Below are 18,407 nucleotides of genomic sequence, written 5' to 3' on the forward strand. Positions count from 1 at the left end.
TAGTACAGGTTCAGCAGAAAAGAGTCTCTTTAGCCTCTCAAATGCTGCTTGACATTCCATTGTCCATTTTAGAGGCTGGCTGGATTTCACGGGGGGGTGGCCCTTCATTTTCAACAAGTTTGTCAGGGGCATGGCTATTTGGCCAAATCCGGGGATGAATTGGCGGTAGAAATTTGCAAACCCCAGGAAACTTTGCAATTGCTTTCGTGTGCGGGGGGGTGCCCACTCTAATACTGCCCTGACCTTCTCAGGGTCCATTTCGATGCCCTCTGGAGATATGCGATATCCCAGGTAGTCGATTTTTTCCTGATGAAATTCACACTTCGATAATTTAGCATATAAGTGGGCAGCTCGCAACTTTTTCAGGACTGCTCTGACTAGTTTGATATGTTCCTCTTTGGTCTCCGTGAAGATAAGAATGTCATCCAGGTAAAACAGGACCCCCTTATATAGGTGCTCTCTTAGCACATTATTAATTAATTGCATAAAGACTGCAGGGGCCCCTTGCAGTCCGAATGGCAATACTTTGAATTGGTAGCACCCCATTGGACAGTTGAATGCAGTCTTCCATTCATCTGCTTCCTTAATCCTAATACGGTAATATGTTTGGTAGACTCTTTCTAAGTTTTTCTTAATGAATCTTTTCATTTCTGCCATTTCCCTTGGGTCATGGCATACATCCTGGGTTTTGGGAGTTTTGCCCCGGGTTTGAATTCTATGGTGCAGTCTGTGGGGCGGTGGGGGGGAAGCTCATCTGCCCGCTCCTCACTGAAGACCTCAGCAAGGTCCCTGTATTCCGCCGGTATCTCTGGTAACCCCTTCTCTTTCCCCACTGCTGCTGTCTCCCTTCGGGTTGGGGGGTGCTTTGGGGGGTTACGTTTTCCTGCTCCCCCTTTGGGAAGTTGAGTTCTGCTGTCCTCCAGTTTATCCCGGGGTTCCATTTCTTCAGCCATTCCAGTCCTAAAATCATTGGGCATTCCATGCCTGGGGCCACTATAAACGTTATGTCTTCCTCATGAGACCCCAGGGACAGGTGAATTGGTAAAGTGGCTAGGGTAGCTGGTCCCCCCCCTGCTATTGATCCATCTAATTGACTAAAGGAGATTGGTTGTTTTAGTCTCCTCACTGGGATGCTCAATCTCTCCACCAGCGTTGGGCTGATGAGGCAGCGGATGCAGCCAGAGTCTATCAGAGCATTTATTTCGAAGGCTTTAGGCATAGAGGAAGCTAATATAGTCACTGTCTTAAGTATGGGTGGAAGGGATCCACTTACCAATGGTTCTCCCTCTAAGCTGTCTTCTGAGGTGTCCACCGCCCCTGCGGTGTAGGCCGGAGTCCAATCCCAGTTCCTGGCAGGAATTGTGGACTCTATAGCCCCTGTCCCCTTAATGGAAGATTCTTTTGGGTTGCCTTCGGGTTTCCCTAGTTTCTTGGAGGGTGATGACTCTGTTTTATGCTGGGGGGGGTTGAGCGGCATTCTGCGGCGCTGTGACCCTCTATCCCGCATTTGAAACAGCCTGTTGATTTTTTAGCTGTGGGCGGTGGGTTCTCCCTCTCGCGTGTTTGCTCAGTTGGCGGGCAGCCCCATGGTTTCCCCCGATGGTGTCTCTTCAGTAGGTCTATCTCCCCCTCCTCTGCCAGGACATACCAGTCGTCGAGATGGTGTGGGTCTCCTCGAGGCAGGCAAGCATCATACAGGTCATAGTTTAGCCTGTCTTTGAAATGGCTAAGGAGGATGTCTTCTGGCCAGTTCAGCTTGCTGGCAATGGCTCAGAATTCTTGGGTGTATTCAGCCACCGGCCGTCTGCCCTGCCTGACTGTTTTGATTCTGGTCCAGGCTTTATGATCAGCTAAGGGATCTTCGAAACGCCGCCTCAAGGATGCCATGAACCAGTTGAAATCATTGAGTTCTGGGGCGTTGGAATCATGTAGGTTCACCACCCAGTTTGCAGCCGGTCCGTCCAGGGCGGATTGCACAATTTGGATACGGGTTTTGTCACTGGGGATGTCCCCTCTGTATTCTTCCATATAGCTAAGGACTTGGGTTAAGAAAAACCCCAATTGTGATGGCTCCCCCTTGAATTTTGTTTCCAGGGGCAGGAGTCTTTGAAGCATTGTCTGCGTCGTGGACGCAGTATCGCTGCTCATCCTGCTCCCCGTCTGTGGTTCTGGGGGGGGGATACTGCTGAGGCAGCGACTCTCCTGTTCTGTTGGATGGCCCCGGGGTTTCAGGTGCTGGATCCCCTCCGTTACCTCTCCAGTTGCAGCCCCAGGTGCTGCCTCAGTTGCGGTTTTCAGCTCTCTCCTCCCTTATTGAGCTCAGGGTTGCTTTCATCAGGTCAATAGCTTTTTCCAGGATCCGCTCCTCCTCACAGGCGTGCAGGGAGCTCTCCATCTCTTGCCTCCATTCCGGTTGGTGGTCGCTCAGTCTCAGGGTCACTTCTCCCGATGCCTTTTCCCACTCACTTTTCCTTCCAATGCCCATCAACCACCGGGGTTTTCAGTTGTGCTGCTCCACTGCTTCTTCCCTGGGGAAATATGCTGCTTCAGCTTCCCATCGTCTCTGGGATTCCATTCGGGGGGAAGACTCCCTGTCTGTGGGGCTTCCCTCCTCTCTTGCTTCGTCGCCAGACATAGTATTTATTGCAAAGTCCCCCGGTAAGGTTTCTCCCTTCCAGGTTGACTTTCAGTGCAAGTCCTGTCTACTGTCAGGACCCACCCCAATCCACGTCTTAGGAAAACAAAAACTCTTGGAGTCAGTTCTAGTCCAAAAGGAATTTTTACTAGGACATGCTTGGTTGTGGAAATACAAGACAGGACTTGGTATTGTTTTACAGATTGAAACTTTATAAAGAGTTCCCGGTTCAACCCCCCTTCCCTCAACCCCATTTGGTCAGCCCCCCATCATTTTACTTCGTGTCATCCCTTTCATGGGAAAAAGGGAACTTAGAATCTTTATAGTTATTGCCTTCTTCCTTTACAGATTCAAATGGAGACACAGGCCAGATGCCTTCTTCCCTAACCCTCCCCTTTGTTCCCCCAGTTCAAAAGGTTTCCCTTAGTCTTTGAAATAACCTAAGGCAGGCTGAATCCACATGCGCTCCTCCTTCCTCAGGAGATGGCAGAATCCATGGGGGGATAATGTTTTAAACATACATTTATGAATGTGATATAAATGGATTCTGACATCCTTTTTTTAGTGTATGTTGTAGATAGTGTAATACAGGGGTGTCAAACTCAATTTCATTGAGGGCCGAATCAGCATTGCGGTTGCCCTCAGGGGGCCGGGTGGGTATGGCCAGGGTGGGCGTGGCCTACTGGGTGGGTGTGGCTAGAGTGCGTATGGCCTACTGGGTGGGCGTGGCCAGCTCTACATCGTTCGCATCAAGGGTGCCTCTGGGGGCCTGGGCAGGGGTGGGACAGATCTGAGGGTCTCTGGTAAAAGGAGGGTCTCTGGGCCAGGGCCAAGGCAGTGGGGGCCGTTCCCTCACTGTTTCCAGGATGGCTTCGCGGGCCACATGAAACCACTTCGCGGGCCGGATCCGGCCCCCGGGCCTTGTGTTTGACATGTCTGGTGTAATATAAACCAACATTGATTACAAACCACTATTTACTGTATTTACTCCTGGGTTACCTTAGCGCAATAAGACTGCATGCTCTGGCACAGCCTGTTCCTCCATCTAACCCAGCCTGTTGAATTGTCTCCTTGGGCAGAGAACCAACTCTGCCATTATCTGCTACCTGATCCCTTTGAGAGAAGAAATTGATGGTGCTCTTGATTCAGAAATGCCAATGTAGATGACAACTGAGTTGAACGGAGGCAAGAGGCTTTGTTTTTCCTGCTGTCTCCCTGCTTCTGAGTCTGTCCAATTGTTGAATTAAAGAATTATCTGTTTGGCAAGAATGAGAGCCAAAACAGCAGTCTGTTTAATTACTCTGAAATTCTCTTCTTGCACTTCTTGATTGTTGGAGAAGAAGCAAGTTAGTTTAGGTGGCCAAAAATCAGAAGCCTGGAGCACTTTTTCAGACTCAAAAAAAGACAGAAGCTCATGAAAGCTTATTCATTTCCATTGTTAGTTACTAAAGTGCTATCAGAGAACCTAGAAATAAGAAGAAATATCTGAACAGTGAGAACAATTAACCAGTGGAACTGTTTGCCTTCAGAAGTCATGGGCAGCCCATTATTGGAGGTGTTCAAGAAGAGATTGGACAGTCACTTGTCTGGAATGGTACCGGGTCTCCTACTTGAGCAGGAAATTGCACTAGAACAAGGGTCCCCAACCCCTGGTCTGTGGATTGGTACCGGGCTGCAGCATGCCAGCAACCGGTCTGCACAAACAACCAAAGCCCCATCCGCGAGATGCAGGCAGCACACAAAACCACACATCCTCTGGTCCACGGAAAGACCTCTCTCTCCATGGAACTGGTCCCTGGTGCCCAAAAGGTTGGGGACCTCTGCACTAGAAGACCTCCAAGGTCCCTTCCAACTCTGTTACTCTGTTGTTCCTCCTGATGTCTGGCTCCTGTTAAGTTGTGTGTTTTACCCTATTTCTGATCAAAGGTGCAACCGATTTTAAGCAATGTGCTGCAGCTGCCAAAAAAGCCAATGCAATCCTGTGTTGCATCAACAGAGGTATAGCTTCAAGATCACAGGAAGTAATAGTAGTGAGACCACATTTGGAATACTGCATTCGGTTCTGGACACCAGAATACAAAAAAGATGCTGACATCCTAGACCAGACATGTCAAACACAAGGCCCGGGGGCCGGATCCGGCCCGTGAAGTGGTTTCATGTGGCCTGCGAAGCCATCCTGGAAACAGTGAGGGAACGGCCCCCACTGCCTTGGCCCTGGCCCAGAGACCCTCCTTCTGCCAGAGACCCTCAGATCTGTCCCACTCCTGCCCAGGCCCCCATAGGCACCCTTGATGCGAACGATGTAGAGATGGCCACGCCCACCCAGCAGGCCATACGCACTCTAGACACGCCCACACAGTAGGCCACGCCCACCCTGGTCACAGCCACCTGGCCCCCTGAGGGCAACCACAATGCTGATGCGGCCCTCAATGAAATTGAGTTTGACACCCCTGTCCTAGACAGTGCAGAGAACAGCAACTAAGACGATAAGGGATCTGGAGGCTAAATTGTATGACAAATGGTTGAGAGAGAGCTAGGTATGTCTTGCCTATCAAAGAGAAAGATTAAGGGGGATTTGATAACCATTTTCCAGTTCTTGAAGAGCTATCACAGAGAAGAGGGGGTGGATCTATTCTCCAAAGGGCAGGACAAGAAGTGATGGGTGGAAACTTATCAAAGAGAAAAGCAACCTAGAAGTAAGGAGAAATTTTCTGACTGAAGAATTAATTGGTGAAACAACTTGCGTACTGGGGTTGTGGATGCTCCATCATTGGAGGTTTCCAAAAATAGACTGGACAACCATTTGATCGGGATGGTATAAGATCTCCTGCCTTGAATAGGGGATTGGACTAGAAGACCTCTGAGGTCTCTTCAAGCCCTATGATTCTATGTACTAAGCTTGACGTATGTGTAGACTTTGCCATTATATGTAATTTTGTGTATCTCAGATTGTGGTGAAGTCCAGCATACAAGCAAACCTGGACTTCCATTAATTGGGTTTCTTTCACTGGATAAATTTCCAGGTTTTGGGGTGTTCAGCACAAGCAGTTGGCTGGAAAGGGGGCAAATTGCCAGCAGATGTCCTTTTGAAACACGAGCTGCGTTCTGCTCCTCTGTTAAGGGAAAAGCATCTTTCCCAGAGCAGGAAGTACACAATCCAGTTGCAGTGGCAGTTGAAAATTTACTGTGGCATACTAATGCAAGATCTCTGTGGCTTCTAATGATAGCTTATTCACATTTTGGTTTGGGATTGTCAACCTAAAGACAAAAGAGAATAAAAACTGTTTTGTTTTTGTTTTTATTTTTAACAGCTTTTACTTTCAGCTGATGGAAAGGAAAATTTAAACCATTCATTTTGTGACAATTGCAATGTTCCATAGCTGTGTTCTAACCAAAACCCATATTGTTGTGAGCATGAAAAGTGATTGCTTGCTGTTTTAAAAATTACCTGTTCACAAATCTGTTGCTCATGGTGTGCAACTTTGAGTTGCAAACCATTTTCCTGCTGGATTTCTCGTAAGCAATTTGCCATCTCCAGGAGCCTTGCTTAATGCTGAGAATTGGTCAAGCCTAATCTTATACCATCTCTGCAAAATTCAAGGTGGAAAGTGTTAGGCTAACATTTATGTCAACTCATTTTTCTGTTTCTTGATTAGCAAGGTTTAAAAGTGGTAGTTGGTTTTCCTGAATTCATTATACAAAATACACTAGCAGCTGCAGGATCTGCTGTAAGGGAAGTTTTAAAAGAACAGAATGGATTTTACACCTCTCAGCTTAAAAACAGAGTCAGTTCACATTGAGAAACCATTTGCATCAACCTGAAAGAAGCCTAAGACAGTGCTTGTTAGCCTTAGCAACTTTAAGATGTTCCTCTGTATGGAATTCTGGGAAATGAATGAAAAATCACCATTTTTTACCTTGAAAAAATGGTCTAAGAGATGATGGATCTTTAGAACGAGGGGCAGCATCTCATGTCCTCTTCTTTTGTACCTGTTTATTGTATTTTTGTTGAGAGAAGAGAAATGAAGAAGTGGGGAGCATCCATGCAAAGTGTCAGTGGTTGTGTAACAGTGTGCAAATTAGTTCCATTGAGTGCCTAAAACATTTCCACAGGATGAAAAGTACTATCTGTCTGCTGCAAATGGAATCTGAGAATATTTTTATAGGGTAAATGATTGCCCACTGGGAACAAGACAGCTGTGTTGAATCAATAAACGCCAGAGGATGGAAAATGTTATCTTCACTTTGAAAGTTAATTAACTATGCTTATGTGGTTGATATTATTTCTGCTGGATGGGTGTCCCATTAAGGTGTTCCATCTGTGCAGCGAGGAAGAACAGACACAGAAAAAATACACATGTGTGGATAGGGACATATCTGGAACATTGAGAACAGAAGTGGAGCACTCTCACAAAATGGTTGTCACTCATTAAACATCCATTTAATAGAAAGTCAAATTGGTCCTTCCCTTCCCAACAAAATCTCAGGAGATGTGTTATGGGATCTGAAGAACGTGCAGCTTCCACCTCTTCTTTATAGGCTGTAGAGCTCCCTAGGGTGCATAGGGGCACTGCTGTCTTGTGGCCCAATTTACTCACAGGGTGTTTGGACGATAAAATTAGGAGAGATCTCTTTGTAGGGGGATGTCAAGACAAAAAGATCAGGTCTACCTGTGAAGCTCCAATTAAACTGATTTATTGCTCAACAGCCCATGCACAAGAATCTTCTTATCTCATGGGTAGCACCTGGTTGGAATTGGCTACGTTGGGATTCTAGGCTTATTCCTTTTTTGACTCAACCCCCAGGTTGTGCCGTTCCTTCTCTTACAGGGGAGCCTTCAGACAAAAGGCAAGACACAAACCATAAAAATTAGTAAGGTTAGTGGGTGACAGCAGAAACAACAAGGCAGCTTTAATAATAATAATAATAGTAGTAGTAGTAGTAGTAGTAGTAGTAATAATAATAATAATAATAATAATAATAATAGTAATAATAATAATAATAATAAAGTTGGAAGGGACCTTGGAGGTCATCTAGTCCAACCCCCTGCTCAGGCAGGAAACCTTATACCATTTCAGGCAAATGGCTGTCCAGTCTCTTCTTAAAAACCTCCAGTGTTGGAGCATTCACCACCTCTGGAGGCAGGTTGTTCCACTGGTTAATTGTTCTAACTGTCAGGAAGTTTCTCCTTAGTTCTAGGTTGCTTCTCTCCTTGACTAGTTTCCATACGTTGTTTCTTGTCCTGCTTTCAGGTGCTTTGGAGAATAGCTTGACTCCCTCTTCTTTGTGGTAGCCCCTGAGATATTGGAACACTGCTATCATGTCACCCCTCACCCTTCTCTTCATTAAACTACACATACTCAATTCCAGCAACCGTTCCCTATATGTTTTAGCCTCCAGCCCCCTAATCATCTTTGTTGCTCTTCTCTGTACCCTTTCTAGAGTCTCGACATCTTTTTTACATCGTGGTGAACAAAACTGGATGCAGTATTCCAGGTGTGGCCTTACCAAAGCATTGTAAAGTGATATTAGTACTTCACTTGATCTTGATTCTATCCCTCTGTTAATGCAGCCTAGCACTGTGTTGGCTTTTTTGGCAGCTGCAGCACACTGCTGGCTCATATTTAAGTGATTGTCTACTAAGACTCCGAGATCCCTCTCACAGTTACTACTATTGAGCAAGGTACCACCTATAATATACCTATGCATTTGATTTTTCCTGCCTAAATGTAGAACCTTACTTTTTTCACCATTGAATTTCATTTTGTTAGATAGTGCCCAGTGTTCGAGTCTGTCCAGATCCTTCTGTATCTTAAGCCTATCTTCTGGAGTACTGTATTGGCTATTCCTGCCAGCTTGGTGTCGTCTGCAAATTTGATGAGTTCCCCATCTATCCCCTCATCCAAATCATTAATGAAGATATTGAAGAGCACTGGGCCCAGAACAGAGCCCTGGGGCACCCCACTACACACTTCCTTCCATGTAGATGCGGTTCCATTGAGGACCACACGCTGAGTACGGCCTGTCAGCCAGCTACGAATCCATCTGGTGGTAATGCTATCTTACCCTCATTTTTCTATCTTATCAAGTAGTAGGTTGTGATCTACTTTATCAAATGCCTTACTGAAGTCCAAGTAAATTATATCTACAGCATTCCTCTGGTCCACTAGTTTTGTCACTTGGTCAAAGAATGTAATAAGATTTGTCTGGCATGATCTGTTTTTGACAAACCCATGTTGACTTTTAGTGATGACTTTGTTGGCATCAAGGTGTTCGCTGATTTGTTGTTTGATTATCTTTTCCAGAATCTTCCCAGGTATTGAGGTCAGGCTGATAGGTCTGTAGTTTCCTGGATCTATTTTTTTCCCTTTTTTGAAGATGGGAACTACTATCAGCTCTCTTCCAGTCCTCTGGTAGTTCCCTAGTGCTCCAGGATCTTTGAAAAATATAGTTCAGTGGTTCTGAGATCACGTCTGCCAGTTCCTTGAGAACCTTGGGGTGTAATCCATCTGGTCCTGGTGACTTGAACTCGTCTAGGCTGGACAGGTGCTCACTTACCATTTTCTTGCCTATCTTAACTTGCGTTTCTATTCTGTTTTTTATGGCACTGGTTTTGGTAAGTTGGACTGTTTTTTCCCTTTGTGTAAAGACAGATGCAAAAAACGAATTAAATAGTTCTGCTTTCTCCCTATTGCTTGTCACCTTCTTGCCACTTTCCCCCACTAATGGACCAATCATTTCCTTAACTTTTTTCTTGTTTTTTATATGTTGAAAGAAGCATTTTTTGTTATTTTTGACTTTGGTCGCAAGCCTTAGTTCATTTTGAGCCTTAGCTTCCCTCACTTCATCTTTGCAGGCATGGGCTATTTGCTGATATTCTGACTTAGTTATGTGCCCCTCTTTCCAATTCTTATACTTGTCCTTTTTATCTTTCAATTTATCAGAGAGTTCTTTATGCAGCCATGCTGGTTTCTTTTGAGAGCTGTTATTTTTCTTCTTTGTTGGTATTGTACTAGACTGGGCCTTTATTATCTCACTTTTCAAAATTTCCCAAGCTTCTTGAGTTGTTTTCCCCTTTAGGATTCTCATCCATGGAATTCTTCCCGTGGTCTCTCTAAGTTTATTGAAATTAGCTCTTTTAAAGTCCAAGACTCTAGTTTGGCTGTGTTCTATTGCTTGTGCCTCCAGAATGTTGAATTCCAATATTTACTCTAATGTGCATCAAAACTCTTCATTTTTTTCTTATGTGCCAGTTTCCTGTATCTTGAGGGAGAAAAGCGTGCGTGGGGTCTCAGCTCCTCTATCATTAATAGGAGTTTCTCCCTTCTCTCACCTGGGCCCACAGGACCAATCTGGAAGCCCTGCAGAAAAAATTGGAGGAGTTGGAACTGGATGAGCAGCAGCGGAAACGGCTGGAGGCCTTTTTAACCCAGAAGCAAAAAGTGGGGGAACTAAAGGATGATGATTTCGAAAAGATCAGTGAACTGGGCGCGGGCAACGGGGGTGTGGTCTTCAAAGTCTCACACAAGCCTTCAGGACTCATTATGGCTAGGAAGGTGAGTTTTGTAATTGGTTAAGTTCACATGTCTCGCTAAGCCATGGTTTATTCAATCAGCTGCCATTTGCAGAAGCCATTCATCAGAGGTGGACAATGTGATGTCCTCAGCACCGATATACCTCCAGATACCAGCCGGCTTCTCTGCTCACCTATTTTTCTTTTTAAAATGCTTAATCAAAAGGTGAAGCTGCAGAAAAAACTGCTGGGCTGGAGTCTGCCCTCAGCCTTGGAAAGTCATGTGCCCAGTCACTTTCATAAAGCTTGTGTCCCTGGCATAAGAAACTCTTAATGGCATAATTGGCAATTGTGTTACCTGCTAGCTTGTTGTTGCTGTATCAAAATCTTACTTTTTCCTGTTCTTCCATAGAGCTCAGATAGCTAGAGATTCAAATGGGATAGAGGTAGTCCTTGACTTACAACTCTTCATTTAACGCTGGCTCAAAGTTATACCAGCCTTCAAAGTGACTTACAACCTGTCCTTGAAGTTAATGACTGTGGCACCCCCCCACAGTCACCTGATTGCAAATTCAAGTACTTGCAACCCAGATCTACAGTTACGAGAGTTGCAGTGTCTTTGGTCATATGAGTGTGATTTGGGAACCTTCCCAGATGACTTCTGAAATTCCGGTCCCAATTATGATCGTAAGTCAATGACTGCCAGTATTCAGCCTTAGAATTTTGCTTGCCTCACTTAGGCAGGCCAGGAAGGATGAAAGGCTTTCTTCCTCGGTAAATGAAGGCTGCCACAGGCACATCTGGGCTTCGTGGGTACAGCTGAGTAAAGATCGGAAGGGTGTTCCGGTCAGAGGCCTTGCCCTCTGCTCCGGCCCCCTTGGGCCCTCTATGGGCAGCACGGTGGGCTGGGCGTGGAAGTGGTGGGAAGAACTGAGGAGCAACCCACACTGTGACTGATTCTTTGGCAGTTGATTCATCTCGAAATCAAGCCGGCAATTCGCAACCAGATCATTCGGGAGCTCCAGGTCCTGCACGAATGCAACTCCCCCTACATAGTGGGGTTTTATGGAGCTTTTTACAGTGACGGCGAGATCAGCATCTGCATGGAGCACATGGTAAACCATCCTTCTGCTTGTGGGGCTGCGTGGGGACTGGAGGTGTTGGAGCCATTAAGGGCTAGGGGAGGTTGGAGAGTCAGAAGTTCCTATTTTCCCTCCCCACCATCCTTCTATTTTCTTTTTCCCCCTCCTTCCGTCCATCCATTCATCCACCCATCCATCCTTCTATTTTCCTTCCTCCATCCATCCTTCTATTTTCCTTCCTTTTTTCCTCCCTCCCTCCCTCCCTGTATCTGTTTTACTTCCTTTCTCCATCCATCCTTCTATTTTCCTTCCTTCCTTCCTTCCTTCCTTCCTTCCTTCCTTCCTTCCTTCCTTCCTTCCTTCCTTCCTTCCTTCCTTCCTTCCATTTAAAACCTGCAACTCTGCAGCATTTTGTTCATTGCATGATTATACATTGCCCAAACAAAAAAATCAACTATGGATACCAACTAAACACAAAAATAATATAATTGTGATCGGAGACTCAAACTTATGATGGTCCTCCAGACAGAATCGTCCTAGCCTAGTTGCCCAAGGAAATTGTACAGCTCTAATTTTTAGAGTGTTCATCTCAATGTGTTGGGAAAGCCAACAAAAGGCTGTCAAGACTAAACTCTAAAAAAGAAAAAAGAAAATCTAAAATCTAAAAAAAAGGTTTCTGACCTCGAGAATTAGGATTCAAGTTCATTTTGTTTGATTAACACATGATTCTGAATGTAGTTTTAGGCTTTGCTGGCTCAGTTGCTCTTTTCAAGTCACTGGAGACCATCTGTTGGGGGCTTTGCCAGCCAGAAATTTTGCTTTTGCTCATAATGGCATATTAACAACAAAAAAAGCAGGTGTTGGCTGGGCTTGTTTGCCTCTGATATCCTGCACTGAGTCAGGGCTCAAACATGGCCATCTATCCGGACCCCAAAATGCACCCTTTCTGTAGCAGCATCTTCCCTCTGGACTGGTGTTGCCATAAGATTTAAAGAGTTCCCACCTTAATAGTAATTACAAACACTTTTGAACTTTTTTTTATTCCTACCTGGGTTTCCTCTCTTTGCCATTTTATTTCTTTTGTTTTTATATTTGCTGTGTTGTCTCTTTGTTTTTAAAAGTTTTTAACAATTTGTAAACCATCCAAAACCCTTCATGGATTACTGCCTTGTCGTGGCGAAGGGGCTTGCATAATTCAATGAAGCTATGAGCTATGCCAAGACGGACAAGTCATAGCAGAGTTCTGACAAAACGTGATCCACTGGAGAAGGAAATGGCAACCCACTCCAGTATCTTTGCCATGAAAACCCTATGGACAGTACCAAAAGGCAAAACAATATGACGCTGGAAGATGAGCCCCTCAGGTCGGAAGGCGTCCAATATGCTACTGGGGAAGAGCAGAGGGCTAGTACTAGTAGCGCCAGAAAGAATGAAGCAACTGGGCCAAAGCCGAAAGGACGCTCAGCTGTGGATGTGTCTGGTGGTGAAAGGAAAGTCCGATGCTGTAAAGATTTTTTCTCCATAGGAACCTGGAATGTAAGATCCATGAATAAAGGAAAGCTGGACGTGGTCAAACAAGGGGTGACAAGACTGAACATTGACATCTTAGGTATCAGCGAACTAAAATGGACAGGAATGGGTGAATTTAATTCAGATGACCATCAGGTATACTACTGCGGGCAAGAATCCCGCAGAAGAAATGGAGTAGCCTTCATAGTCAACAAAAGAGTAGGAAAAGCAATACTGGGATACAATCCTCAAAATGACAGAATGATCTCAGTTCGAATCCAAGGCAAACCATTCAATATCACAGTAGTCCAAGTCTATGCCCCAACCACCGGTGCTGAAGAGGATGAAATTGACCGGTTCTATGAATCCCTACAGCACCTTATAGAACTAACACCAAAAAATGATGTCCTTATCATCATGGGGGATTGGAATGCTAAAGTAGGAAGCCAAAAGATAACCGGAATAACAGGCAAGTTTGACCTTGGAGTACAAAATGAAGCAGGGCACAGGCTGATAGAATTTTGTCAAGAGAATACGATGGTCATAGCAAACTTTTCCAACAACCCAAGAGACGGCTCTACACATGGACATCACCAGACGATCAACACAGAAATCAGATTGACTATATGCTCTGCAGCCAAAGATGGAGAAGCTCTATACAGTCAGTAAAAACAAGACCAGGAGCTGACTGTGGCTCAGACCATGAGCTTCTCGTTGCAAAGTTTAGGCTTAAACTGAAGAAAGTAGGGAAAAGCGCTAGGCCAGTCAGGTATGAATTAAATCATATCCCTGTTGAATATACAGTAGAGGTGACAAATAGATTTAAGGAATTATATCTGATAGACAGTGCCTGAAGAACTATGGACAGAGGTTCGCAACATTTTTTTTAATTTTTTTTTATTGAAAAGTTTTATCATACATTTTATCTTTAACAAACCCCCCTACCCCTCCCCTATCCCTCCCTCCTTACCCCTCCCCCCCTCCCCCCCCCGACTTCCCAGAGCTAAGTACAAGGTATAAAAAACAAAAAGAATCATAAACAACCATATGTTAACAACCGTAAACTCTAAAATCTATCACTCTCTAGCTCATATAGGATAACTACAAACACTATTAATATAAAATATATAAAAATATATATAAAAAAGAAAGGGGGAAAAAAGGAAGACTTATTCAAATGCTACATGAAACTTCTTAGTCCCGTATTTGTTCTGGATATACTCAATCCATTTTCTCCACTCCATAATATAGCGTTCTTGCGAATGATCTTTCAAATAGGCCGATATCTTTGCCATCTCTGCCAGGTCAGAAACCTTTAAAGTCCATTCTTCTATAGTCGGCAGTTCCTCCTTCTTCCAATACTGACCTATTAAGAGTCTTGCTGCCGTAATTAAATTCAACATCAACTTAGTGTCCACAACTGTAGCATCTGTAATTATTCCCAACAAAAAAAGTTGCGGACAAAACTTTATCCTCTGTTTAAAAATCTTCTGCATGTTCCACCAGACTTTTATCCAAAAAGCCTTAACCTTTTTACAAGTCCACCATATGTGAAAATATGTTGCGTCTTCGTCACCGCACCTCCAACATTTAGGCTGATAATTCGGATACATACTTGCAAGCTTTTTAGGATCTAAATGCCATCTATAAAACATTTTGTAAAAATTCTCTCTTAGATTTTGAGCTTGTGTAAATTTTACGTTCCTCACCCAAATCCTTTCCCACGTATCCATTGTAATAACTTCTTGGATATTTTGGGCCCATTTAATCATACAATCTTTAACAAGCTCTGTTTCTGAGTCAATTTCTATCAATGCAAGATATATCCGTTTGATATGTGCTGGACCCTGATTTCTAATTTGCTTTATCAAATTTTCATCAGTCATTGTAAAACCAATTTTCTGATCTTCTTTCCACCTGGCCCGTAGCTGAGTATATTGAAACCAAGTTTGAACAACCTTCTCTTCTCGCAAGAGGCTATATGATTTCAAACACCAGACATTTCTTTCCAAGCTCAAAATCTCCTTGTACGTAGTCACATCATGTTTGAAACCAGCATGTATATTTTCTATTGCGTGTTTTGGAATTGCCCACAGTGGTATCTTGCAATCTAGCTTATGTCTATACTTCTTCCAAACTCTCAACAATGCCTGTCTTAGAATATGCACTCTAAACACATTGTCTACCTTCTTGTCATACAACAAATATGCATGCCAGCCAAACAACAAATCGTGGCCCTCAAGATTTAATAATCTCTCTTGTGTCAAATTAATCCAATCACTTATTCCTACTAATGCAGCAGCTTCATAATATAGTTTAAGATTGGGCATTTTAAGACCACCTCTCTCACGAGTATCCTGCATAATCTTAAGTTTAACTCGTGGCCTTTTCCCTGCCCAAACAAATTTATTGATACCTCGCTGCCATTCCTCCAAATTAGAATCTTTCTTAAGAATCGGTATCATTTGAAATAAAAATAAAAATTTAGGCAGGACATTCATTTTCACTGCTGCGATCCGTCCCAACAAAGACAATTGCAATTTTTCCCAACTCTCCAATTCTTTTTGAATTTTCCCCCATAGTTTTTCATAATTATTTTTATATAACTTTGTATTAGAGGGCGACAAAAGCACCCCCAAATATTTAACCCTTTTAACAATCTCAAATCCAGTTAATCCTTCTAAGAGAGCCTTTTGCGAAACTGTCATATTTTTGGCCAGAATTTTGGTTTTCTGTATATTAACTTTAAATCCAGAAACCTTCCCGTATTGTATTATTATCTCCATCAGGTCCACAACAGAGTTCTCTGGCTGGGTCACTGTAACAACCAGATCATCTGCGAATGCTCTCAATCTATAATCCTGATCTCTAATTTGTATACCCTTAATTTTTTCCGAATTCCGTATTTTAACCAATAATATCTCTAATGTTAACACAAATAACAAGGGCGATAACGGACAACCTTGCCTTGTGCCCTTCTCAATATTACATGCTTCTGTCAGACTATTATTAACTATAATTCGGGCAGTTTGTTTTTGATATAATGCCCTAATCGGTTGTAAAAATTTCCCCCCAAAATCCATTTTATCTAAAACTTTCATCAAAAATTGCCAATTCAATTGATCAAAAGCTTTTTCAGCATCTAGAAAAATTAGCGCCGCAGGGATCTGGTTGTTCCTTTCCAAAAACTCTAACACATCAACTATATGCCTCACATTATTTTTCATTTGCCTACCACTAATAAACCCCGTTTGGTCCCCATGAATCACCTGTTGCAGAACCCTCATCAGTCTATTAGCCAACACCTTAGCAAATATCTTGTAATCTGTATTTAAAAGCGATATCGGTCTATAATTTTTAACTTGAGTAGCATCTTGGTCTTCCTTCGGAATCAAGGAAATAAAAGCTGTTCTCCAAGACGGTGGCACCTTTCCCCCCCTCTGGATTGTCTGGAACAGTTCCTTTAACGGTTTCATCATCTCTAATTGTAAATTTTTGTAATAAGCCGCAGACAAACCATCCGTACCTGGTGCTTTATCCACCTTCAATTCCTTAATTGCTGTAAAAATTTCTTCTTCTGTAATTAATTGATTAATCCCCTCTTTTTGTACTTGCGTAAGAACCGGGATGCTAGCATTCTCCAAATATATATCAATGTCTTTTTCATTAATCTTCTCCTTAGCATATAATTTAGAATAAAAATCCACAAAAGCATCCTTGATAAGGTCCTGTTGAAACACAACCCTTCCTTTATGCTCAATTTTGTCTATATTAAAAGCCCTTTGCTTTTTCCTCAATCTATAAGCTAACCATCTACCTGGTTTGTTAGCGTTGCAAAAGGTATTATGCCTGGCAAACCGCAAATTGGTTGCCACTTGGTCAGCCATTAATTTATCAAATTGTCCTCTTAACAGTTTAATAGCCTCCTTAGTCTTCACATCCTCTGAATTCAAAATCAAAGCCTTTTCTTTTTCCTTTATTTCATTCTCCAGTTCTTTCCTCCTAGCTTCCACAGCACGTCTATGTTTATTATTCATATATATCAACACCCCTCTCATATAGGCCTTACTAGCATCCCAAACCATGTCCATAGAGGTGCCCTTATTCATATTAATTTCAAAAAAATCCTTCATCCGCTGTTTGCATTCTTCCACATTTCTCTGATTTCTAAACAAATTCTCATTTACGCGCCATGAGCGCCTATCTCTATTCTCCTTATCAATCTCTAGCCAAACTGGGCTATGATCAGAAATAGTTCTTGCACAAATCTTCACCTTCTTAGTCCTTAAAAAAATCATTAGTCAACAAAATAAAATCGATCCTGGAAAAAGATTGATGTCTGTCAGAAAAAAAAGTATAATCCTTTTCCTGCAAATGTCTCTCGCGCCAAATATCTCACAGTTCCAAGTCATCCTTCATTTCAAAAAAGGATTTAGGCAGTCTAGCATGACTTGGGACGCGCTTAAAAGCTCCAGCCTTGTCCATCTGTACATCCAAAACACCATTCCAATCCCCCATAAAAATAAAAGATTTATAATCCAACTGGGTAAGCTTTGTATGAAGTAAACTAAAAAAGTCAGCTTGTTGTTGATTAGGAGCATATAATCCAACTAAAAGCGTCATTGTACAAGAGGTAGCAACCAAAACCATCCCAAAGAAAAAGAAATGCAAGAAAGCAAAATGGCTTTCTGAGGAAGCTTTGCAAATAGCTGAGGAAAGGAGGGAAGCGAAAGGCAAGGGAGAAAAAGAAAGATACGCCCAATTGAATGCAGAATTCCAGAGAATAGCTAGAAGAGATAAGAATGCCTTCTTAAATGAACAGTGCAAAGAAATAGAAGAAAACAATAGAATAGGGAGGACCAGAGATCTTTTCAAGAAAATTGGAGAGATGAAGGGAACGTTCAATGCAAAAATGGGCATGATAAAGGACCAAAATGGCAGGGACCTAACAGAGGCAGAAGAGATTAAGAAGAGATGGCAAAATTACACAGAAGAACTATACAAGAATGAGCTTAACGTCCCTGATAATCACAATGAGGTGGTCACTGACCTCGAGCCAGACATCCTAGAATGTGAAGTGAAGTGGGCCTTAGAAAAGCTGAGCAACAACAAAGCTAGTGGAGGTGACAGTATTCCAGCTGAGCTATTGAAAATCTTAAAAGACGATGCAGTAAAAGTGCTACACTCAATTTGCCAGCAAATTTGGAAAACTCCAGTGGCCACAGGATTGGAAAAGATCAGTTTACATTCCAATTCCAAAGAAAGGCAGTGCCAAAGAATGTTCAAACTATTGCACCATTGCACTCATTTCTCATGCTAGTAAAGTTATGCTTAAAATCCTACAAGCTAGACTTCAGCAGTATGTGGATTGAGAACTACCAGAAGTACAGGCAGGATTTCAAAGAGGCAGAGGAACTAGAGATCAAATTGCCAACATACGCTGGATCATGGAGAAAGCTAGAGAGTTCCAGAAAAACATCTACTTCTGCTTCATTGACTATGCTAAAGCCTTTGATGGTGTGGATCATAACAAACTGTGGCAAGTCCTTAAAGAGATGGGTGTACCAGACCATCTTATTTGTCTCTTGAGAAACCTATATGCGGGCCAAGAAGCAACAGTGAGAACTGGACACGGAACCACTGATTGGTTCAAAATTGGGAAAGGAGT

General features: G+C 43.1%; 1 protein-coding gene across 2 annotated transcripts in view; it reads left to right on the forward strand.

The window, feature by feature from the left end:
* The window catches only part of MAP2K1 (mitogen-activated protein kinase kinase 1), an 85,767-nt gene that overhangs the window by 35,479 nt on the left and 31,881 nt on the right, over positions 1 to 18,407 (forward strand). Inside the window, exons 2-3 of one of the 2 annotated variants that reach the window (XM_083371589.1) lie at positions 9,981 to 10,191; positions 11,117 to 11,263. In XM_083371589.1, the coding sequence (XP_083227715.1) occupies positions 9,981 to 10,191; positions 11,117 to 11,263 (358 nt within the window). The remainder of the gene's footprint in view (positions 1 to 9,980; positions 10,192 to 11,116; positions 11,264 to 18,407) is intronic. The other variant, XM_083371590.1, reaches the window with a different exon arrangement.

This window comes from Vipera ursinii (genome assembly GCF_947247035.1).
Source record: "Vipera ursinii genome assembly, chromosome: 11".
NCBI lineage: Eukaryota > Metazoa > Chordata > Lepidosauria > Squamata > Viperidae > Vipera > Vipera ursinii.